This window comes from Physella acuta, unplaced genomic scaffold (genome assembly GCF_028476545.2).
Source record: "Physella acuta isolate Inbredline_101_S28 unplaced genomic scaffold, ASM2847654v3 ptg001648l, whole genome shotgun sequence".
Lineage (NCBI taxonomy): Eukaryota > Metazoa > Mollusca > Gastropoda > Physidae > Physella > Physella acuta.
The window spans coordinates 52,536-79,526 of NW_026733162.1; the positions used below are offsets into that span (position 1 = coordinate 52,536).

At 43.4% G+C, this 26,991-nt stretch overlaps 1 protein-coding gene across 2 annotated transcripts in view; it reads right to left on the reverse strand.

The window, feature by feature from the left end:
- Window positions 1–277: 277 nt before the first annotated feature.
- Window positions 278–26,991, reverse strand: part of LOC131929552 (protein-tyrosine sulfotransferase 1) — a 54,190-nt gene continuing 27,476 nt past the window's right edge. For both annotated transcript variants that reach the window (XM_059285819.1, XM_059285818.1), the window contains exons 3-4: window positions 2,244–2,350; window positions 278–1,531 (exon numbers count right to left, since the gene is read on the reverse strand). In XM_059285819.1, coding sequence (XP_059141802.1) covers window positions 1,284–1,531; window positions 2,244–2,350 — 355 coding nt within the window. In that variant the 3' untranslated portion in view covers window positions 278–1,283. The remainder of the gene's footprint in view (window positions 1,532–2,243; window positions 2,351–26,991) is intronic.

The window sequence follows — 26,991 nt, forward strand, 5'->3', positions numbered from 1 at the left end:
AACTAGATCAGTGCTTGTAAAATTGTCTATGGTATAAATCTTAGCTGTGTTGTTCAAACTGATTCTTCTTATCTTTTGTTCATGTTATATATGTAGTACAGACAGTGGAAGCAAACAGGGGCTTACATGATTTACATCATTCAAGTTCTAAGTTACTGCACAATATGATGGATGCTAAAGAGCGGATTTGGTGCTAGATATCAGTGACCAGTTTCAGAATCAAGTGAACAGTTTAAGAATAAGTGGCCAGTATCAGAATGAAGTGCTCAGTTTCAGAATGAATTGACCAGTTTCAGAATCAAGTGACCAGTTTCAGAATCAAGTTACCAGTTTCAGAATCAAGTGATCAGTTTAAGAATCAAGTGGCCAGTTTCAGAATGAAGTGCTCAGTTTCAGAATGAAGTGCTCAGTTTCAGAATGAATTGACCAGTTTCAGAATCAAGTGACCAGTTTCAGAATCAAGTGAACAGTTTCAGAATCAAGTGACCAGTTTCAGAATCAAGTGCTCAGTTTCAGAATGAATTGACCAGTTTCAGAATTAAGTGAACAGTTTCAGAATCAAGTGACCAGCTCTACCATCATAAACAAGTGATCAGAACCAACACTAAGGCCTTGTGTTTTGACCTATAACATAGGTTGTTCCAGGTAGCTAAAGCAGCTAGTATGTCTGTCAGTCCAAAGTATGTCTGTCATTAATAAGTATATCTGTAAGTCCAAATTGTGTCTGTCAGTACAAAGTATGTCAGTCAGTCCAAAGTGTATCTGTTAGAATGTTTTGCTTAAAACGGCAACTAAAAAAAAGATTCTATTTTAGGCAGTAAATTATGACAAGATATTATCAGCCAACAACCTTGGAGATACATTTTAATCTTGACAAAGAAATGACATCATTAAAAAATGGTAACACATTGGACTCATGACCAAGAAATAACAAGTTTAACCGATATGTGATACAGTCAAGTCTTCACCAAAAAATGACAAGTTCAAACAAATTGTGATACAATATGTCTTGATCGAGCAACTGAAATCATAAACAATGAGTGATAATACAACAAATGGTACTTGCCTGTATAAACTAGACAACAAAACAATGGAGTTGATTTGATAGCATCATAACTAGCAAACCCTACCCCCCATCTATCCCCTTAACCAAATTCTAAACACTGGTCTAGTTCAACAGAAAAGTACCAGAGAAGCAAAAAAAAAAAAAAAAAAATGAATCATTCACAATTTGAGCACCACATTCTTGTCTGGAGATAAAAAAAAAAAGAAAACAACTTTCATCATCTGTCCACATGTCCTTCTTTAACAGAAACTTTTTCGCCTGTGTGAGAACTGGCCTCCGCGGCTGGCGCCGCCTGGGGCTGCTGACCATCCGCCACCCCATCGTTCAGCACGTCCAGCTCCCGCTGCTTCCAAAAGTCAGAGTTCTGCTTGATGTGGATTGTGTTGTCTGCCACATCAGGGTCAGGCTGGCCGTAGTTGGGGGGGTTGGCATTGGGGTCGTAGCCAAGTGTCCTGAGCATGGGGGCTGGAGAATAAACATGTACATCGTGTGGTGCAGGGTGTACAATCAGTTATTCTTATTGCCTTCTTAATTAAGCAGCAATTAAAGCTGTATACTAATTTTTTTCCTATATATATGTGTGGGTGTGTATGTGTATGTATATACATATATATATACATAATATATATATATACGTATATATGGGAACAGGGCATTACCACCCCCACCCAGTAGGACATTACCCCCCTGGACAGGGTTAGGGCTAGGGTTAGGGCTATAGCTATGGCTAGGGTTAGTGTCACAGTTAGGCTTAAACTAATGTTTAGCCTTGGTTTTGGTTTTGTGTTAAGTTTCAGGCTGAGGTGGATGCTTAGGTTTTGGTCTTTTTAAGGTTAGGATTAAGGTAATATATAGGTATAGAATTTGAGTTAGAGTTAGGATTCTAACTTGAGGGGGGGGGGGAGAGAGAGACTGTCCAGGGGGGGGGGGGTAATGTCCTGAAGCCATAAATAAAATTAAAAAAAAAAAAATATATATATATATATATATATATATATATATATATATATATATATATATATATATATATATATATAGACAGCAGACAGACAACAAACAGACAGACAGATATAGATCACTCCATGTCTATCAGTTTATGCCTATGTTTGTCAATCATAGTGAATGAATACAGTCATTAAGAGATAAACTGAAGTGATGGTGTGCACATCTGACTCACCTATACTTTCCATATCTTTGACAACATCCTCCGGTATGGCCCCCACCCACTTTGATAAAGCTTCTATATTGACTGGCTTTATAACCTGGTCGGTTGACTTCTCCGTTCTGGAAGAAAACAAAAAATAAAACATCGTTAAAATACAACGAAACAAAACAAACACAAAACATCGTTAAAATACAGCGGAACAAGACAAAAGAAACGCAGCAGAAAGAAACCCACTCAGACACGACGGTCTACACATCTCCACCACACACCGTCCCATCTCAACCCTGCCATTTCCTCAAATTGTTCCACATGAAGAATTAAAGTCTCATTTCGTTTTCAATACCCATTCCATCACACAACGGATAAGTTTGCATGTGCCGCCCCCACCCCCTTCCCCTCCCTAATCGTGATTCACCTAGATCTGCAGTTGTCTCTCCAATCGAATTAAACTCACCCCCCCTCCCCCTCCCCAGAGATGTCCATCTACCGCAGAAGCAAGCCGCTGCTGGCAGCATTCATTTCCGTGGTCACTCCGTTTCTTGCAGACAACGTCTGAAGAATTTCAAGCCTAAAGAAATGTTTTGCATACAAATCTCGGGCTTAGTGGAGCTAGCGAGCCTGGGACGGGGGCCACTCCCATGTGGCCATTTTGTTGGCGGCCAGCAAAACATTGCGTGATTGATGTGGCATTTGAGAAACATTCTAGCCTGTAAATCGGGGGGAGATTCGGAATTAATTTTTTATTATCCGAGAGCCCGGCAAATAAAATCAGAGTCCAACAAGCTTCGTCGGCTAAACATGGCCAGCACAAGTTGGCTAAACATGGCCAGCACAAGTTGGCTAAACATGGCCAGCACAAGTTGGCTAAACTTGGCCAGCACAAGTTGGCTAAACATGGCCAGCACAAGCTTCGTCGGCTAAACATGGCCAGCACAAGTTGGCTAAACATGGCCAGCACAAGTTGGCTAAACTTGGCCAGCACAAGTTGGCTAAACATGGCCAGCACAAGTTGGCTAAACGTGGCCAGCACAAGTTGGCTAAACGTGGCCAGCACAAGTCGGCTAAACATGGCCAGCACAAGTTGGCTAAACATGGCCAGCACAAGTTGGCTAAACTTGGCCAGCACAAGTTGGCTAAACATGGCCAGCACAAGTTGGCTAAACATGGCCAGCACAAGCTTCGTTGGCTAAACATGGCCAGCACAAGTTGGCTAAACATGGCCAGCACAAGTCGGCTAAACATGGCCAGCACAAGTTGGCTAAACATGGCCAGCACAAGTTGGCTAAACATGGCCAGCACAAGTTGGCTAAACATGGCCAGCACAAGCTTCGTCGGCTAAATATGGCCAGCACAAGTTGGCTAAACGTGGCCAGCACAAGTTGGCTAAACATGGCCAGCACAAGTTGGCTAAACATGGCCAGCACAAGCTTCGTCGGCTAAACATGGCCAGCACAAGTTGGCTAAACATGGCCAGCACAAGTTGGCTAAACATGGCCAGCACAAGTTGGCTAAACATGGCCAGCACAAGTTGGCTAAACATGGCCAGCACAAGTTGGCTAAACTTGGCCAGCACAAGTTGGCTAAACATGGCCAGCACAAGCTTCGTCGGCTAAACATGGCCAGCACAAGTTGGCTAAACATGGCCAGCACAAGTTGGCTAAACTTGGCCAGCACAAGTTGGCTAAACATGGCCAGCACAAGTTGGCTAAACGTGGCCAGCACAAGTTGGCTAAACGTGGCCAGCACAAGTTGGCTAAACTTGGCCATCACAAGTCGGCTAAACATGGCCAGCACAAGTTGGCTAAACGTGGCCAGCACAAGTTGGCTAAACATGGCCAGCACAAGTCGGCTAAACATGGCCAGCACAAGTTGGCTAAACATGGCCAGCACAAGTTGGCTAAACTTGGCCAGCACAAGTTGGCTAAACATGGCCAGCACAAGTTGGCTAAACATGGCCAGCACAAGTTGGCTAAACTTGGCCATCACAAGTCGGCTAAACATGGCCAGCACAAGTTGGCTAAACATGGCCAGCACAAGCTTCGTTGGCTAAACTTGGCCAGCACAAGTTGGCTAAACATGGCCAGCACAAGTTGGCTAAACATGGCCAGCACAAGTTGGCTAAACATGGCCAGCACAAGCTTCGTCGGCTAAACATGGCCAGCACAAGTTGGCTAAACATGGCCAGCACAAGTTGGCTAAACTTGGCCAGCACAAGTTGGCTAAACATGGCCAGCACAAGTTGGCTAAACGTGGCCAGCACAAGTTGGCTAAACGTGGCCAGCACAAGTCGGCTAAACATGGCCAGCACAAGTTGGCTAAACATGGCCAGCACAAGTTGGCTAAACTTGGCCAGCACAAGTTGGCTAAACATGGCCAGCACAAGTTGGCTAAACATGGCCAGCACAAGTTGGCTAAACTTGGCCATCACAAGTCGGCTAAACATGGCCAGCACAAGTTGGCTAAACATGACCAGCACAAGCTTCGTCGGCTAAACATGGCCAGCACAAGCTTCGTTGGCTAAACTTGGCCAGCACAAGTTGGCTAAACATGGCCAGCACAAGTTGGCTAAACATGGCCAGCACAAGTCGGCTAAACATGGCCAGCACAAGTTGGCTAAACATGGCCAGCACAAGCTTCGTCGGCTAAACTTGGCCAGCACAAGTTGGCTAAACATGGCCAGCACAAGTTGGCTAAACATGGCCAGCACAAGTCGGCTAAACATGGCCAGCACAAGTTGGCTAAACATGGCCAGCACAAGTTGGCTAAACATGGCCAGCACAAGTTGGCTAAACATGGCCAGCACAAGTTGGCTAAACATGGCCAGCACAAGCTTCGTCGGCTAAACATGGCCAGCACAAGTTGGCTAAACATGGCCAGCACAAGTTGGCTAAACATGGCCGGCACAAGTTGGCTAAACATGGCCGGCACAAGTTGGCTAAACATGGCCAGCACAAGTTGGCTAAACATGGCCAGCACAAGTTGGCTAAACATGGCCAGCACAAGTTGGCTAAACATGGCCAGCACAAGTTGGCTAAACATGGCCAGCACAAGTTGGCTAAACATGGCCAGCACAAGTTGGCTAAACATGGCCAGCACAAGTCGGCTAAACATGGCCAGCACAAGTTGGCTAAACATGGCCAGCACAAGTTGGCTAAACGTGGCCAGCACAAGTTGGCTAAACTTGGCCAGCACAAGCTTCGTCGGCTAAACTTGGCCAGCACAAGTTGGCTAAACATGGCCAGCACAAGTTGGCTAAACATGGCCAGCACAAGTCGGCTAAACATGGCCAGCACAAGTTGGCTAAACATGGCCAGCACAAGTTGGCTAAACATGGCCAGCACAAGTTGGCTAAACATGGCCAGCACAAGTCGGCTAAACATGGCCAGCACAAGTTGGCTAAACATGGCCAGCACAAGTTGGCTAAACATGGCCAGCACAAGTTGGCTAAACATGGCCAGCACAAGTTGGCTAAACATGGCCAGCACAAGTTGGCTAAACATGGCCAGCACAAGTCGGCTAAACATGGCCAGCACAAGTCGGCTAAACATGGCCAGCACAAGTTGGCTAAACATGGCCAGCACAAGTTGGCTAAACAAGTTATTCTACGGCTACGATATTGTACTTTGGGTTTTTCTAATAGCCCCTTGAAGGTAATGTCATCAAATTAAAAAAAAAACACCTAATGAGCAGTGTTAAGATTCGACAAGCGAATACATGACATGTTTTGTTTTTGCTCGCACGTGTAATAAGAGCGGGAATTTCACTCACGCTGAATTAATATGATGATTGAAATTCACAGGACTTGAGAAATGAAAAGGGAGTAGCATTCATACGAGCGTGACATTCTACACATCACGTGACATTCCACACATCACGTGACACTCCAAACATCACGTGATATTCCACACATCACGTGATATTCATCACATCACGTGATATTCATCACATCACATTCCACAGATCACGTAACATTCCACAGATCACGTGACATTCCACACATCACACCACGTGACATTCCACACATCACGTGACATTCCACACACCATGTGACATTCCACACATCACATCACGTGACATTCCACACATCACATTCCACACATCACGTGACATTCCACCACATCACGTGACATTCCACAACATCACGTGACATTTCACACATCACGTGACATTCCACCACATCACGTGACATTCCACCACATCACGTGACATTCCACACATCACGTGACATTCCACACACATCACGTGACATTCCACCACATCACGTGACATTCCACACATCACGTGACATTCCACACATCACGTGACATTCCACACACATCACGTGACATTCCACCACATCACTCGACATTCCACACACCACATCACTCGACATTCCACACACCACATCACGTGACGTTCCACACACCACATCATGTGACATTCCACCACATCATGCGACATTCCACACACCGAGCCATAAGAAAGAAATAGCACCAAGACGCATGATGTAGCCCAGCCCGCCTGTTGACACACGCTGGACTGCACTCAACTATTTTAAACTCTCGAGTGACCCGTGCCAAAGCTGACCACATCACGTGACTTTCTCCCACTCACTGACGTGGTCGCCCTCTGACCACAATCCGCCACTAATTACACACACACAACATGGGATATCTGCAATGTTAACAGCCTCTCACACAGTAGTAAGGTACGCCGAGCCAATGCTGTAAGTTGCCCTGCGTGTGGACATGATAATTTAATGAAAAAAGTTCCAAGTAAAGGGCAAGTGAAGTAGAGTTCACTTGTTTTTGTGACCTCGGCATGTGACCTCAGCCACCTTTACTTACCCAAACGTGCGTTAGGTACCCATCAGAGCTGGGTGGACTCAGTAATGGTCTACTGATTCGAACTCGAGACTTACGGGTTAGCAGTCCAGTCCCACTCCGTCCCTTTACAACTGATTAGGTTTACTAAAGACATTGGCTCATATGGCCTGACTTAAATCCCGGCAACCCCAGCTAAAGCCCCCCCCCCATTACATCGGTATAGTGTAGCGCCACTTTGACCGCCTATGGGAACCTAGTGAGCTGTGCTACAGTGTGACATGGAGATCAAAGCGCCGCCACGAGTGGTGATCTCACTATGTGCTGAGGTGGTGTGACCGGGGCCTCTACAACAAACAAGGGAACCTACCAGCTGGTCAAGCAACTGTTACAATATCTCATTGTGGCACACGGTTGGAAGAAATAGTAGAATTCAGAACAACTTGACTACATTTAACTATTTACACAACAATCCACTGTAAAAATCCACAACAGCTGTATGCACTTCATGAAATGCTTGCTGTTCACTACACCACCACCCCCATACACACAACCAGCCCCTCAGTATAATCCAGTGGTTTGTAATCTGGGTTTGATCAAACCTCAGGGGTTCGGTGAATCAGTGTGAGGGGTTCGCCGGAGGTGAAGACACATACCCGATACATGTAATTCACAATCGGATTTTTGTCAGTGCGGACGATAGAACAATTAAAAAGGGTTCGGTGAATGCGCAGAAGAAACGGGTGGGGGTTCGGTACGTCCAAAAAGGTTAGCTACACAGATACTTGGTGCACCTACCGACTTTGGCTACAGATACTTGGTGCACCTAACGACTAGGGATGCAGATACTTGGTGCACCTAACGACTAGGGCTACAGATACTTGGTGCACCTAACGACTAGGGCTACAGGTAATTGGTGCACCTAACGACTAGGGCTACAGGTACTTGGTGCACCTAACGACTAGGGCTACAGATACTTGGTGCACCTAACGACTAGGGCTACAGGTAATTGGTGCACCTAACGACTAGGGCTACAGGTACTTGGTGCACCTAACGACTAGGGCTACAGATACTTGATGCACCTAACGACTAGGGCTACAGGTAATTGGTGCACCTAACGACTAGGGCTACAGATACTTGGTGCACCGAACGACTAGGGCTACAGATACTTGGTGCACCTAGCGATTAGGGCTACAGATACTTGGTGCACCTAGCGATTAGGGCTACAGATACTTGGTGCACCTAACGCTAGAGCTACAGATACTTGGTGCACCTAACGACTAGGGCTACAGATAATTGGTGCACCTAACGACTAGGGCTACAGATACTTGGTGCACCTAACGCTAGAGCTACAGATACTTGGTGCACCTAACGACTAGGGCTACAGATACTTGGTGCACCTAACGACTAGGGCTACAGATACTTGGTGCACCTAACGACTAGGGATGCAGATACTTGGTGCACCTAACGACTAGGGCTACAGATACTTGGTGCACCAAACGACTAGGGCTACAGATACTTGGTGCACCTAGCGATTAGGGCTACAGATACTTGGTGCACCTAACGACTAGGGCTACAGATACTTGGTGCACCTAACGACTAGGGCTACAGATACTTGGTGGTGCACCTAACGACTAGGGCTACAGATACTTGGTGCACTTAACGACTAGGGCTACAGATACTTGGTGCACCTAACGACTAGGGCTACAGATACTTGGTGCACCTAACGACTAGAGCTACAGATACTTGGTGCACCTAACGACTGGGGCTCCAGATACTTGGTGCACCTAACGACTAGGGCTACATATAATTAGTGCACCTAACGACTAGGGCTACAGATACTTGGTGCACCTAACGACTAGGGCTACAGGTAATTGGTGCACCTAACGACTAGGGCTACAGATACTTGGTGCACCTAACGACTAGGGCTACAGATACTTGGTGCACCTAACGACTAGGGCTACAGATACTTGGTGCACCTAACGACTAGGCTACAGTTAACCAGACAACAGCCTAGGGACACGAGACCTGTGTTTTAGAAATAACGAGCAAAAGATCGATATCACCAAGAGGGGGGTGGGGCAGAGGGATCATAACAGTATCAAACTGTGAATCTAGTTTAGCAGTATCAAAGTGTGAATCTAGCTTAACAGTATCAAATTGTAAATCTAGCTTCACAGTATCAAAGTGGGAATCTAGTTTAAATCCGCCTAACGCACGGGTTCCCAACCTAGGGGTCGCGACCCCCCTGGGGGCGCGAAGGTCTTTCTGGGGGGTCGCCAACTGGTATACTAAACCTTAGTAATTTGAAACAAAACATAAATATTTAGAAGATTTTTTAAAATTCGGCTTCATTAACATCACTGGAAATGTAATAGAGAAGAAACAAAGCGCACTGTACAAAGTTGTTCTCAGTCACGAATCTATGAAATCTTCAAAACTAAAACTCCATTTGAGACGAGTCATTCGGAACACACCAAAAACATATGGAGTTCTTTCGTCGGCAAGAAGCTAGTTGCAAACGCCAGAGACTTGATCGAACTGGAAGTTTTCACCAACATTAGTGCAAGCATCAAATGAAGTCGCGATAGAAAATGCCAAGCAAAAAAAAAAAAAAAACAATAAGGGAAAATCTCATCAAACGCTGCATGTACTTAAATGTTAAATAACACATTTTTATCGAAATTAAGCTTTCACCATTGTTTGCTTTTCAAGTTGATAAATCAACAGACGTGAGTTCGTGTTCGCAGTTGCTGGTCTATGTCTATATTCATGCGGATGATAGCAAAGAAGAGTTGCTCTTTTGTGAAGATAGCAAGGAGAAAATAAATACCATTTTTGAAACTGGATGATTAAAATGGGTTGGAACGGCTATGTGGGTTTGTACGGATGGTGCGCCATCTATGTTTAGCTCAAAATCGGGCTTTCAGAAAGCAGAAAAGATTTAGCTCCCTAACCACTGCCCTAACCAATCGACACCAATAGTCCATTGCTAGTATAAGTCGTAAATTATATAAAATCTGGAGCCTTCAAAGAACTGAGCAAAAACATTGATATAGATCACGAGGTTCTGCTCTTCTACACTGCAGTACGCTGGCTGTCAAACGAAATCTGAAATCAAATTGTTCTTGGAAGTGCAAAGGAAACAAGACTTTTTGGTATACTTAAACCGACATAGAGTGATTGGAGAGTTTCATACCTAGCAGATGTGTTCGAACATCAAGATAAGATTAACCTGAAGCTTTAGGGAAAATGAACGAATATTATAACTTTCCATGATAATCTCGGGGCATTTTTATCAAAGCTGTAAAATCGGTAAAGAAAATAAATCTTGGAAATATTGTAAATTTGAGAAACTCTGCGGTGTGGTAGATGAATCTGATTGTGAGATAATTAAAATTTTGAAAGAAGCGATTTCTGGGCATCTTGAATCTCTTGAAAACGAACTGCATCGCTATTTCTCTGAGCTGAAAAAAGAAGAATCTACATTGACGCATTACCCATTCTCTTCTTCCCTTGATGTTGCCAGCATTCCCGATGAATTACAAGATTATTATTATCTGATTTACAGAATGATTCCGCGTAAAATGAAAAACTGTATACACAATTTCGGTGTAGTATTCACCATTCATACCCAAACGTAAAATTGATTGACTTTTCGAGAATATATTTTCAACACTATTCTTTGATTAAAAACAAAATTAAGATAATTATAATGACATAGGTTGGCGTTAACAAAAATGGTTGTTAATTAAAAACTTAACCACGAAGGTTTAGTGAATAGTATGCAATTTTAATCATGCTATTAAAATAGTTATCAAGAGTAGTTCATATTGAAAGTCTAATAGAAAATCTTATTTTAGTGCTTATTAATTTTCATACTAATTTCGACTTTTTAATTCTATGGGGGTCGCGGGTCGCTTAATTTTTATAAAAGGGGGTCGCCACTCGAAAAAGGTTGGGAACCACTGGCCTAACGTATACAACAGTTTATCAAGGCAATGTCAACAACAGATTTTACTACATCTGGCCAATTTAAACATAGGATCAAACAAAATCTGGCCAATAATAAAAAGTATGGCCAAAGTAAACATGGGATTTAACTACATGTGGCAAATGTAAACATGGGATCGAGCTAAATCTGGTCAATATTAACATGGGTTCTAACTATATTTGGCCAATGTAAACATGGCATGGGTTCTAACTATATTTGGCCAATGTAAACATGGGATCTAACAAAAATCACGGCAAATGTAAACATGGGATCTAACAAAAATCACGGCAAATGAAAACATGGGATCTAACAAAAATCACGGCAAATGAAAACATGGGATCTAACAAAAATCACGGCAAATGAAAACATGGGATCTAACAAAATTCACGGCCAATGTAAACATGGGATCCAACAAAAATCACGGAAAATGAAAACATGGGATCTAACAAAAATCACGACCAATGTAAACATGGGATCTAACAAAAATCACGGCAAATGAAAACATGGGATCTAACAAAAATCACGGCAAATGAAAACATGGGATCTAACAAAAATCACGGCAAATGAAAACATGGGATCTAACAAAATTCACGGCCAATGTAAACATGGGATCTAACAAACTTAGGGAAATGTAAACAACAGATCAAACTTAACATCTGTCCGATGTAATCGTATCTAACTGTAATTACAGCCAGTGTAAAGTGTAATTTAGTCCTCAACCTATCCCAGTGGTTGTAGCCGGCGTGTCATTTTGACCAAGCATTATCCTTAATGTTTCATTAACCTAAGCTCCCCAGCCTGGTGCCACGGCTCATTAGCTCCAGCCGGCCCTGTCAAAGTGAGACGCCCGTGGAGGGGCAGGAAAAGACGGGATCAATAGGCTAGAAAATATGGGGACTCGGGGAATGTTTGCAGAGTCGGAGCCGGAGTTGGTGATAGCTGGCTGGGTACAGCGGCTGGCTGAGTTGGGGAGTTCTAGTTGGCTGGGTACGGCTGCTGGCTGAGTCGGGACCAGGGTAGGCTGGTGCTAGACGGACGGTGTAATCAGCCGGAGTTGGTGATAGCTGGCTGGGTACGGCAGCTGGCTGAGTCGGGGAGTTGGTGATAGCTGGCTGGGTACGGCGGCTGGCTGAGTCGGGGAGTTGGTGATAGCTGGCTGGGTACGGCGGCTGGCTGAGTCGGGGAGTTGGTGATAGCTGGCTGGGTACGGCTGCTGGCTGAGTCGGGGAGTTGGTGATAGCTGGCTGGGTACTGCTTCTGACTGAGTCGGGGAGTTGGTGAGAAAGGCAGATCAAGAGACATGGCTCAAGTGAGACAGTCAGATCAAGGGGGACACTTGTTGTGAGAAAGCCAGCTGAAGAAAACAACTGAACTGAGACAACTGAAGTGAGACAACTGTAATGAGACAGTTGAAGTGAGACAACTGAAATGAGACAGCGGAAGTGAGACAACTGAACTGAGACAACTGAAGTGAGACAACTGAACTGAGACAACTGAAGTGAGACAACTGAACTGAGACAACTGAAGTGAGACAACTGTAATGAGACAGTTGAAGTGAGACAACTGAAATGAGACAGTTGAAGTGAGACAACTGAAATGAGACAGCGGAAGTGAAACACCTAAGCAAGACATGAGTAATAAGACAGCCAGCTGAAACGAGACAGCAGAAATATGAACATCAGCCTTTGTAAGACACCCACCATTTTAATGTCAGCCTATGTACCGCTTACACGTCAGCATATTGAGCCAGAAAGTCAGCACAACACGACCAACACATGAAACAGAACGTGTCCGCTTGTACACTATACCAATGTATAAAACGCTAACAATGCTATGTACACGTGATATTTTGAACAAATGCAATTTTTAAACCTAGCGGCGTGATTAATTAGACCTGTCAAGTTTTTAATATGAAAGGGAAATAATTCTTCATGCTCCAATAATTAATAACGTCATACATCAGGGGGGAAATAAAACCATTAATTCTTCAATAATGTGTATAAGAAAATATAATTCTCTGAACTATTTTTAAGCCGGAAAGATGCATGTAGTTTTATCAGGGTAGATAAATCTTCTTAGCCCCCATCCACAAGCCTCGTTAGCGCCCGGGCAGCGTTTAAATAACCCAATAATAAAGATGTTCCAATAGGATGGAGACGTGGAAGGGTGGAGGACATTGATTGCTCGTTTCTTCAGCCTGCCAGCTCGCATCTACATCACAGCATGGCTACAACCACGTGTCTCACATCTACATCACAGCTACAACCACGTGTCTCACATCTACATCACAGCATGGCTACAACCACGTGTCTCACATCTACATCACAGCATGGCTACAACCACGTGTCTCACATCTACATCACAGCTACAACCACGTGTCTCACATCTACATCACAGCATGGCTACAACCACGTGTCTCACATCTACATCACAGCATGGCTACAACCACGTGTCTCACATCTACATCACAGCATGGCTACAACCACGTGTCTCACATCTACATCACAACATGGCTACAACCACGTGTCTCACATCTACATCACAGCATGGCTACAACCACGTGTCTCACATCTACATCACAACATGGCTACAACCACGTGTCTCACATCTACATCACAGCATGGCTACAACCACGTGTCTCACATCTACATCACAGCTACAACCACGTGTCTCACATCTACATCACAGCATGGCTACAACCACGTGTCTCACATCTACATCACAGCATGGCTACAACCACGTGTCTCACATCTACATCACAGCTACAACCACGTGTCTCACATCTACATCACAGCATGGCTACAACCTCGTGTCTCACATCTACATCACAGCATGGCTACAACCACGTGTCTCACATCTACATCACAGCATCGCTACCACCACGTGTCTCACATCTACATCACAGCTACAACCACGTGTCTCACATCTACATCACAGCATCGCTACCACCACGTGTCTCACATCTACATCACAGCATGGCTACAACCACGTGTCTCACATCTACATCACAGCTACAACCACGTGTCTCACATCTACATCACAGCATGGCTACAACCACGTGTCTCACATCTACATCACAGCATGGCTACAACCACGTGTCTCACATCTACATCACAGCATGGCTACAACCACGTGTCTCACATCTACATCACAGCATGGCTACAACCACGTGTCTCACATCTACATCACAGCATGGCTACAACCACGTGTCTCACATCTACATCACAGCATGGCTACAACCACGTGTCTCACATCTACATCACAACATGGCTACAACCACGTGTCTCACATCTACATCACAGCATGGCTACAACCACGTGTCTCACATCTACATCACAGCATGGCTACAACCACGTGTCTCACATCTACATCACAGCATGGCTACAACCACGTGTCTCACATCTACATCACAGCTACAACCACGTGTCTCACATCTACATCACAGCATGGCTACAACCACGTGTCTCACATCTACATCACAGCATGGCTACAACCACGTGTCTCACATCTACATCACAGCATGGCTACAACCACGTGTCTCACATCAACATCACAGCATGGCTACAACCACGTGTCTCACATCTACATCACAGCTACAACCACGTGTCTCACATCTACATCACAGCATCGCTACCACCACGTGTCTCACATCTACATCACAGCTACAACCACGTGTCTCACATCTACATCACAGCATCGCTACAACCACGTGTCTCACATCTACATCACAGCATGGCTACAACCACGTGTCTCACATCTACATCACAGCATGGCTACAACCACGTGTCTCACATCTACATCACAGCTACAACCACGTGTCTCACATCTACATCACAGCATGGCTACAACCACGTGTCTCACATCTACATCACAGCATGGCTACAACCACGTGTCTCACATCTACATCACAGCATGGCTACCACGTGTCTCACATCAACATCACAGCTACAACCACGTGTCTCACATCAACATCACAGCATGGCTACAACCACGTGTCTCACATCTACATCACAGCATGGCTACAACCACGTGTCTCACATCTACATCACAGCATGGCTACAACCACGTGTCTCACATCTACATCACAGCATGGCTACAACCACGTGTCTCACATCTACATCACAGCATGGCTACAACCACGTGTCTCACATCTACATCACAGCATGGCTACAACCACGTGTCTCACATCTACATCACAGCATGGCTACCACGTGTCTCACATCAACATCACAGCTACAACCACGTGTCTCACATCAACATCACAGCATGGCTACAACCACGTGTCTCACATCTACATCACAGCTACAACCACGTGTCTCACATCTACATCACAGCTACAACCACGTGTCTCACATCTACATCACAGCTACAACCACGTGTCTCACATCAACATCACAGCTACAACCACGTGTCTCACATCAACATCACAGCATGGCTACAACCACGTGTCTCACATCTACATCACAGCTACAACCACGTGTCTCACATCTACATCACAGCATCGCTACCACCACGTGTCTCACATCTACATCACAGCTACAACCACGTGTCTCACATCTACATCACAGCTACAACCACGTGTCTCACATCTACATCACAGCTACAACCACGTGTCTCACATCTACATCACAGCATCGCTACAACCACGTGTCTCACATCTACATCACAACATGGCTACAACCACGTGTCTCACATCTACATCACAGCATGGCTACAACCACGTGTCTCACATCTACATCACAGCTACAACCACGTGTCTCACATCTACATCACAGCATGGCTACAACCACGTGTCTCACATCTACATCACAGCTACAATTACGTGTCTCACATCTACATCACAGCACGGCTACAACCACGTGTCTTACATCTACATCACAGCATGGCTACAACCACATGTCTCACATCACAGCATCGCTACCACCACGTGTCTCACATCTACATCACAGCATGGCTACAACCACGTGTCTCACATCTACATCACGGCATGGCTACAACCACGTGTCTCACATCAACATCACAGCATGGCTACAACCACGTGTCTCACATCTACATCACAGCATGGCTACAACCACGTGTCTCACATCTACATCACAGCATGGCTACAACCACGTGTCTCACATCTACATCACAGCATGGCTACAACCACGTGTCTCACATCTACATCACAGCATGGCTACAACCACATGTCTCACATCACAGCATCGCTACCACCACGTGTCTCACATCTACATCACAGCATGGCTACAACCACGTGTCTCACATCTACATCACGGCATGGCTACAACCACGTGTCTCACATCAACATCACAGCATGGCTACAACCACGTGTCTCACATCTACATCACAGCATGGCTACAACCACGTGTCTCACATCTACATCACAGCATGGCTACAACCACGTCTCACATCTACATCACAGCATGGCTACAACCACGTGTCTCACATCTACATCACAGCATGGCTACAACCACGTGTCTCACATCTACATCACAGCTACAACCACGTGTCTCACATCTACATCACAGCATGGCTACAACCACGTGTCTCACATCTACATCACAGCTACAACCACGTGTCTCACATCTACATCACAGCATGGCTACAACCACGTGTCTCACATCTACATCACAGCATGGCTACAACCACGTGTCTCACATCTACATCACAGCATGGCTACAACCACGTGTCTCACATCTACATCACAGCTACAATTACGTGTCTCACATCTACATCACAGCATGGCTACAACCACGTGTCTCACATCTACATCACAGCATGGCTACAACCACGTGTCTCACATCTACATCACAGCTACAACCACGTGTCTCACATCTACATCACAGCATGGCTACAACCACGTGTCTCACATCTACATCACAGCATGGCTACAACCACGTGTCTCACATCTACATCACAGCTACAACCACGTGTCTCACATCTACATCACAGCTACAACCACGTGTCTCACATCTACATCACGGCATGGCTACAACCACGTGTCTCACATCTACATCACAGCATGGCTACAACCACGTGTCTCACATCTACATCACAGCTACAACCACGTGTCTCACATCTACATCACAGCATGGCTACAACCACGTGTCTCACATCTACATCACAGCATGGCTACAACCACGTGTCTCACATCTACATCACAGCATGGCTACAACCACGTGTCTCACATCTACATCACAGCATGGCTACAACCACGTGTCTCACATCTACATCACAGCATGGCTACAACCACGTGTCTCACATCTAAATCACAGCTACAACCACGTGTCTCACATCTACATCACAGCATGGCTACCACGTGTCTCACATCTACATCACAGCTACAACCACGTGTCTCACATCTAAATCACAGCTACAACCACGTGTCTCACATCTACATCACAGCTACAACCACGTGTCTCACATCTACATCACAGCATGGCTACCACCACGTGTCTCACATCTAAATCACAGCTACAACCACGTGTCTCACATCTACATCACAGCTACAACCACGTGTCTCACATCTGACTCACACCCAACAGGAACAACTTATGACTCCCACCTAAAAGGCCCAACTTCTGACTCCCATGTGACTCCCACCCAACAGGCCCAACTTCTGACTCCCACCCAACAGGCCCAACGTCTGACTCACAGACAATAGGCCGAACTGACTCTGACATAACACAAATGTCAAGCAATCAGTGACGGCAAAATATTCAGCACAATGTAAATTCAATCACGAGCATTTGTTGTCCCATGCCCCATTGAGCATTGTCGACCCCCCCCCCCCCACCTTACAGTATTATCCCCAAACCCTGTTCCTAGATGCTATTTCCCTCTGTGCATGACCCCCTGCTCCTCTTGGTATTGCCTAAATCAGACAAAAATGTAAATGTATAAATTCCCTAAATCAGACAAAAATGTAAGTTTACATTGCCTAAATCAGACTAAAATGTAAATGTATACATTGCATAAATCAAACTAAAATGTACAGCACACGACGCCCTAAGCTAAAAATAAAGCACTTTTACACTTCAGTCCTTGTACGTATTTATAACGTGCTGTGCTTTATAGATCCAAAAAGTATTTACTACAGTAACAGCTTTGAGCATTATGATTAAGTTTGGCAGAAGGTTATACTGTACAGTTGCAACTGTTTTGATTTATTGGAAATGTTTTAATATTACCTGGCAACAAAAAAAAAATCACTGCGTATTTCTTAAAATAGTAAATGCTTTACTACATTTTCTTTTATATTAGTATCTTTGTTTATTATTTTTAAAATCTGTTTAAAAATATTTTTTTTCTATTATTTTCCTAGAATCGATTGGTCATTACACTAATGTGGGCTTCTTAGAGACAGGACAACACGGGTATTACTGGCACAACAGGCCAAACTGGCCTTCATTTGACGCGGTCTAAACAGATTTCAATTGAACCAGTCTAAACAGATTTCAATTGAACCAGTCTAAACAGATTTCAACTGACCCAGTCTAAACAGAAATAGATTGACACCAACCGACACAATAGACTTGCCTTCATTTGGCCCGGTCTAAACAGATTTCAACTGACCCAGTCTAAACAGATTTCAACTGACCCAGTCTAAACAGATTTCAACTGACCCAGTCTAAACAGATTTCAACTGACCCAGTCTAAACAGATTTCAACTGACCCAGTCTAAACAGATTTCAACTGACCCAGTCTAAACATATTTCAACTGACCCAGTCTAAACAGATTTCAACTGACCCAGTCTAAACAGATTTCAACTGACCCAGTCTAAACAGATTTCAACTGACCCAGTCTAAACAGATTTCAACTGACCCAGTCTAAACAGATTTCAACTGACCCAGTCTAAACAGATTTCAACTGACCCAGTCTAAACAGATTTCAACTGACCCAGTCTAAACAGATTTCAACTGACCCAGTCTAAACAGATTTCAACTGACCCAGTCTAAACAGATTTCAACTGACCCAGTCTAAACAGATTTCAACTGACCCAGTCTAAACAGATTTCAACTGACCCAGTCTAAACAGATTTCAACTGACCCAGTCTAAACAGATTTCAACTGACCCAGTCTAAACAGATTTCAACTGACCCAGTCTAAACAGATTTCAACTGACCCAGTCTAAACAGATTTCAACTGACCCAGTCTAAACAGAAACAGATTGAAACCGACCGACACAACAGAACTATGCTAGGCCTGAACTCACTATCAACAGAGGCAGAAAATGAACCGAGTGATAACACTAAGCATATAAGCACCAAGAACAATTACCACTTCAAGCGTTGTCAGTCAAGGACACCACAAAAAAGGACAAATAAAGGCTGCGAATGCATTACATTACAATACAGCATTGTAAAAACAATGGCATGCAAACATAACGTATGTGTGAAGCTCTCTATTTAACAACCAAACATCAAATGTGAAGACGACTTAAGTACTCGAACACGATCTTATCCGTGACAACTGAGTTCTCTTACAAGAAAAGATCGGGCGAGGAAACTCGAGAGGGGAAAAAAAAACTCGGTCTTTGCCGCATCTTGCACCAAACTTTAACGATCACGGTGATGCTCCCCTATTTGTAGAAACAAAAAAAAATATTTAAAGACGGTTGTCCAACTCTGTGTAAAAAGAAGGAAATGACATGTTACAATGTTGCTGGCACCAAGGGAAGCGTTGTATGCAACCTTTTTTTACCAGCCAGAATGTCACTGCAGTTTTTTTTCCCTGGTTTTAATCAGCTTCATTTCAACAAAATTCTTAAGTTTGTTTATAGAGGGGTAAAAAATTAAAAATGGTGACGAAGCGAGCATGTAAAAGGATGAGAGAAAATGGATGATGTTTGTGGGGGTGGGGATGGGTGGAGGAAGGGAGGGTGGGATAACACAAGATAAAGTAACAGATGCGCATGGCAATGATGGACAGAAAAATTGAAGGGGAGATAAAAAAAAATATTGTGTAGGGGAGATAAGATTGTGCTTTAAACAAACAAATAAATGCCAGCAGCTATACAGACGCTGTGGACGAGTGATTGGTCTCGAGATGAATAGAGACCACTGCCGTAGTGAAGACGGACTGTGCTGACAGACCAACTAGCTTAATTAATGCACTGCCTGGTGAGCTGTGCTACCTTACTCACACAATTACACTCTTCGCTACTACCGCTTCCTCCTCTCCTCACAACGCCCTGCCACCATCCTCACAACGTCCCTACCACCCTCCTCACAAAGTCCCTACCACCCTCCTCAAAACATCCCTACCACCCTCCTCACAACGCCCTGCCACCCTCCCACCACCCTCCTCACAACGCCCTGCCACCCTCCCACCACCCTCCTCACAACGCCCTGCCACCCTCCCCACAACGCCCTGCCACCCTCCTCACAACGCCCCACCACCCTCCTCACAACGCCCTGCCACCCTCCTCACAACACACTACCACCCTCCTCACAACGCCCTGCCATCCTCCTCACAACGTCCCTACCACCCTCCTCATAACGCCCTCCTCACAACGCCCTACCACCCTCCCACCCTACTGCCACCCTCCCCACAACGCCCTACCACCCTCCCACCCTACTACCACCCTCCCCACAACGCCCCACCACCCTCCTCACAACGCCCTACCACCCTCCTCACAACGCCCTCCGCCCTCCTCACAACGCCCTACCACCCTCTCACCCTCCTGCCACCCTCCTCACAACGCCCTGCCACCCACCCCACAACGCCCCACCACCCTCCTCACAATTAAACAATGAAGGCACCGCATTAGACTACAAATATAACTAACTTCAATAATGTCTGTACACTATAAATTTCAATCTCAAAATGTCGAAAACATACAATTTTATAATACAGAGTTCAAAAATTAAAGTTCGCCTACGACAAATATAGATCTTGCAGGTCTGTAAACCTCCTGTAGAATAACGAGAACGGCTATTTACACGGTAGCTTATAAGTAAAAGTGTTGAATGGCTAGACTAACAAGGCTCAGTGGATCATGTTTTTGTTCAGCCACTCGTGTTATGAAAACCTCCCCACTCAACACTACTACACACGGGTGTTAAATATTGATTAATGCTTCACTTTATGCTAAATCAATACTATCTACACACAATTAAACACCTTGTTGGCCCATACATAATAAGTTTAACATACGAGGCTTTAGAAACTTACTGCTTCATATATCATAGTTATCACACATTACACTGGTTTGATTATGTAGCAAAACTTTCATTCAAGATACATACATACATTAGGATAAATGACATTATTGCAAATTACTGTTATTGCTTATTCAAATGTAGGCAATAATTTTAAACAAATTTAATGATGTGCCTTGTGTTATGCAGTCGTATGTCTATTCCAGCATACAATTAACATACATTAAAACATTTAAGACCGAGAGACATGAATTTGGAGCAGCGTTTGTACAATATAAGGGGGTAATAAATGCAGATGGTCTGCATATTTGATTGTCCCTTGACAAATTAGTGCTAGGGTCACATAAATAACATACACTGAAACAAAAAAAAAAAAAGAGACGCCGATAATCGATCGGGCACATATAAATGCGAGGCGCATGTCACCTCATGTTCTACGTTGTTCTGGAAGCTATGGGCATTTGGCAAATCTGTCAATTGTCTGCAGGTCTTTAGCCCTAACACCTCGCAAATACATGTGGGTTAATTCGTGGCTATGCCATGGGCTGGGCTCAAAAGCCTATTTGTTTTGTTGTTTTTGGTTGTTTATTTTATTGTTTTTAATCAGGTGCTACTTCCATTATAACGCAATCAACTAAAATATTTAACATTTCTAAATTAAGTATTTTTTATGAATTTTTTTTTCAACTTAAATATCCGTTGAAATTTTTTTTTAAATCTTTCTCTGGGATATATATTTTTTCTTAGCATCACGTGACTCTCTCTCTCTCCCCCCCCCCCCCTCCCTCGCTCTCTGAACAGATCACCTTTCTTCCGTGCCATTAGAAGCAAGAAGTAAATTGTGTAACATGTTTACTGTGTCGGCTGTTACACCACACATGCGCGCAACAGTCGAATGTACATGGACCAACAGCCTCTTGTGGCAGGTTCTGGTTGGTACACAATTACAGGCAGGTTAGGAGCAGCTGGATATACAATACAGTCTTGCTTGAGAAAAAAACATAGCAGTGGGGCTATGGCCTGTAGGGAGGTAGTTTTGTGGTCTTTGTGTGATAAAGTACAACAGTATTAACAGCATGTACATGTACTTGAAATGAGAAAATCTAACATTTTATCAATGGCCTTTATGTGAGCTAGTATAAGAGAGTGTCCATGTACTTGAAATGAGAAAGAATAACAACATGTCTCTGGCCTTTATATGAAAAAGTATAGCATAATGTCTATGGTCCCAGTGTGAGAAAGTATTGACCTGAAGACAGTCCAGTATTGCTGGAACTCAAACGCCAGCCAGAATGGTATGAAAATGTAAATTGGTTTGGTCCGAATCATGTGGTACAGATAGGTTAATAGGGGGAGGGGCAGACGTGGGGGAAGTAGAGGATGGAGCACGCGATTGGAAAACTGGTACAAATTGGTACTGGTGCTGGTGATAATAAACCGGTAGTGATCTCCCCTAAACTTTCTCGAATATTCTTATATAAAACAACAGGGGATGGTAACTGGGGATATAGTTATGATTTTTAATCCATTTTAAATACTTAAACTTTTAAAAATAGAATAGAATCTCATAAAAAAAACATTGCGCACCAAGCAAACGCCGAATAAAAACGCGTATAATAGTGCGCAATATTATTAGTACTTTAAAAATTTACATTAGTTTTTTGAGAAATCGGAAGTAGCGTAAATTACTACTTCCAGTCAACGGAAATTACTCAAAATTTAACAGAAGGTAGAGAATTAGATCTTTTACTTACATGTGAAATTTCATTTATCTATCTGAAATAGTACTCAAGTTATAGGCTTTTGAAAAATTCAAAGTAGGAAAAGTACCACTTCCGGTTATCGGAAATCGCTCAAAAGTTGATACGGATCTACGATTTTGATAAAATACTTATATATGAAATTTCATCAACCTAGCTGTAACGGTACTCAAGTTATCGTGTTTACACACGGACAGACACACAGACACACACACACACAGACATACGGACAAGATTGCAAAATTATGTTTTTCCGTATCAGTGAGGTGTAAAACGTCGAGATTTGTAAAAATCTCGATTTTTTTTTTTTGCACGATTACAATACTTTCTCTATACTACGTATATACGAGAAAGTAAAAAAGGTCAACGCTTAAGGATAGGTGTAGGTATAGGATAGTGCTACTGATACTTGAGTGTAGGTATACAACAGTGCTACATGTATTTGAGTGTAGGTGAGGTATAGGATAGTGTTACTGGTACTTAAGTGTAGGTGTTGGTATTAGTGCTAATGGTACTTTTCTGAAAGGGCTAATACTTGAATGGAAGTGGGGTCAGTGGCGTCGCTATGACGGGGTGTCACCCGGTGCGGCAATTCATGGTGTCACCCCCCCCCCTCAAGAAACAAAGTAAACACACACACACACACACACACACACACACACACACACATATATATATATATATATATATATATATATATATATATATATATATATATATATATATATATATATATATATATATATAGGCCAATAATTTAAGTATATGCCACATACGCGTACATGTATGTGTAAAAGCTTTAATCGCTGCTGACGTAATAGTAACGATGTTTATCTTTAATCTGTTAATAATACAGTTGGATGTAGCATTGTTTTCTCTAAAGTTAGCGCGTTTAAGTCATGGTGTCACCCCTCCCCCTTGTAATAATTGACGATTCGTACTTAAAAGACTATTTACCTCTAATTAATCATTATTAGAACTGGCGAAAAAAGCATTTTTCTTCTGTACATTTTGCAATATTTTGCCTTGGTGTCACCCCTTTAAATGGTGTCACCCGGTGCTGTCCGCACCCCCCGCCCTCGCTACGCCTTTGAATGGGGTATAGAATAGTGCTAATGTTGTTTTGAAGTAATAAGTAGGATCACGACTGGGCAACGCATAAAGTGCATGATTTGAAGAAGAATAAAAGTGGCCAACAAAAATAAAACATTTCATTTGTTTAGTTAGAAAACACGATAAAGTAAATATGATGCAACCTTCGGTTTTCTTGGTGTGCATGCAAACGCCATTTGATTTTTTTAAAACTCAGAACTATTAAAACCTAATACGTGCCTTCGTTCTATTACAAAAAGAAGAGAAATAAACATACCCCTCAGTTTACAAAACTGAAAAATCAACTGTAAAATTATTTGCTCGCGTCCAATACAACCGACAAACTTTTTTAAAAAAACGGAAACTTTGTAAATAAAATTCATCACTGTATGTTTATCAATTCCATCTTGTAAATAAACGGCTGACAGATTAAAAAGAAAAAGAAAAAAAAAAAGTCAACAGACTCGAGTCGTGTGTGGGTTTGAGTGGATCCCTTCAGCCCTGTAATGGGTCAGCTTCCGGTACAGGAATCGATTGGTTGGTGCAATACAATACGTTATGTTCATAAGATAATAGTCGTTAGTGTTGCAAGTTTGAAGCCATTTATTCCAGTGACGCACACAAATAGTAGTCGAAGGATGGGGGGGGGGTGTTGGGATGTTAGGGAAAAGGGTTTGGAGTGGGTGCTTTAAAGCTAGTTAGAAAGAAGAAAAGAAAAGCTGAAAAAAAAATGATAAAATAGATGTTTGAAATGTTTGTTTTAACTTACAAGACGAAGAAAGCAGAAGGGGGTGGCAGCAGGATTAGAGGATATCGTGTGGAAGAGGGGGATCTTATGATCTCATTGAAAAACACAATAAAGTCAGATATCAACTGGGTTGTCTCGGGCAGATAAGGCTCGATAGCTGGGGACAGCAACTCTTCTAGGATAGACAACTCCAAAATCAAACTACTGCCTTGTAGTTTGTTCTTGGTTTCACAAATGCTATGAAAGCAAATCCAAAATAAAAAGCAGGCTGAAATCGGAGTCAACGACATAAGTGGCGTATAACCAGTTGACGCGTATACTTAATTGTGTTTGGAGGGAATCACTTGTAAAACTAAAATTAAAAACGAAGAAGAAGAACTGAGTTGTGTGCTTTTCTGTTTAGTTGTGTAGAATATGTGGCTGGTTGTTTAAACGGGAGCAGCGAGAGAGCAAGTTAACCAACATATAAAGGCCAGACTTGACTAGAGTTGGTAGTCTCAGAACACGAGAAACATTTCCCTGGAGTAACTAAACTACTAGCTAATGGGAGGACATATTTAATCAGCGCTGTCTAGTTATTTCATAATTAATTAGGCATTATGGAATATTGGAGAATTTATTAATTCATTAAACTTCATCACACGGCAAAAACAGAACGCAATATTAAAACTCGTCAAACATACGCCAACAATATTCTATATCCAATATTCATCAACATTCTAAACCATCTAACATACGCCAATAGCCCAGCAATATTCGATAAATCCAACATACAGACCATCAATAATTTATCCCAACAAACATACGCCAATAGCCCAGCAATATTCGATACATCCAACATACAGACCATCAATATTTTATCCCATCTAACATACGCCAATAGCCCAGCAATATTCGATAAATCCAACATACAGACCATCAATATTTTATCCCATCTAACAGATCCCAACAGCCCAACAATATTCAAATACATCCAACATACCATCAATATTTTATCCCATCTAACATACGCCAACAGCCCAACAACGTCCATCTAACGCAATAAACGATAATCTCTTTATTGTCAACAATGTCTTCACATCCCCCTCTCTCCCCCCCCCCCCCCCCCACCATATACAGACACGGACAGAAAACTAATACAATTAACCAGATGACCTCAGTGCCTCCATCGAAAGGGGGGAAAACGGCCGAGGGGAGAGAAGAAAAGAAAAAGGCAAAAGGAATAGTTCAATGGTAAAAGGAATGATTAAATGAACTCAAAGTCACGAACTCTTCAAAGTCATGGGTAAAAAAATACACACGCCGTCAATCAGTTTTAAAGGGGAAGTTTTTGTCATTGGCAGGGAACATGCTTTAGGTCTTTCCTCATTCATTTGCTCAAGTAAAGGGAACCATTTTTATAAGGTTAAAGAGAAACTTGGAACATGTTTTCAAACTGGGGTAAAAAACGAACGTCTCTTGGCTGCTATTGAAGAGAGTGCTATTTGAATAGTGCCTGTTTAAGTGATTGTAACATTGATTCCTATAGATCAGGGCTGTGTGGGTAGTACAGCAGGCAAGTACCTTGTGGTCCACCACCCCACCCACCCACACAGGACATCAGCATTGAGTGGACACACCAACAACATACACCTTCCATCTGGTGAGTCCCGAGAGTTACTGGCTAAACATGTACAGGTTGGCCAACCTATTCAATTGCGTTTCATCATCATCTTTACTCGTTCGTGCCCAAGACACAAGGAGGCAGGTCAAGTAGTTCATCTGTTTCGATGACCTCGGCATACAAGGGGATACTGTGGTCAGCACTATGCCTAGTCACCTCTGATTTCCTAACGGTACTCTTCAGAGCTGGGTGGTTCTAATTGTGGCTAGTGGTGTACTAGCTCTTTTGTGTGGGCACTTTAAAAACTTTGGCAACACGTAGCTGATGCCTGTGTTTGCTGGTTTCGCTAATCTAATACAAGCCATAACTTAAGCCCAAACGTTAACCCTAATCCATCGTCTTATCGCAGTTCGTACCCTAGCACGTATTTGAATGGAAAAAAAAAATAAAGATTCCCTTTTAGACCTAGCGGTCCATTGGGCGGATGAAGTTGAGTTCATGTTTCTTAACCTGGGCATATGAAGGGATGGTGTGGTCAGTCCTATGCCCAGCCACCTTTACTTTCCTCAACGTTAGTCAGGTACCCATCAGAGCTGGG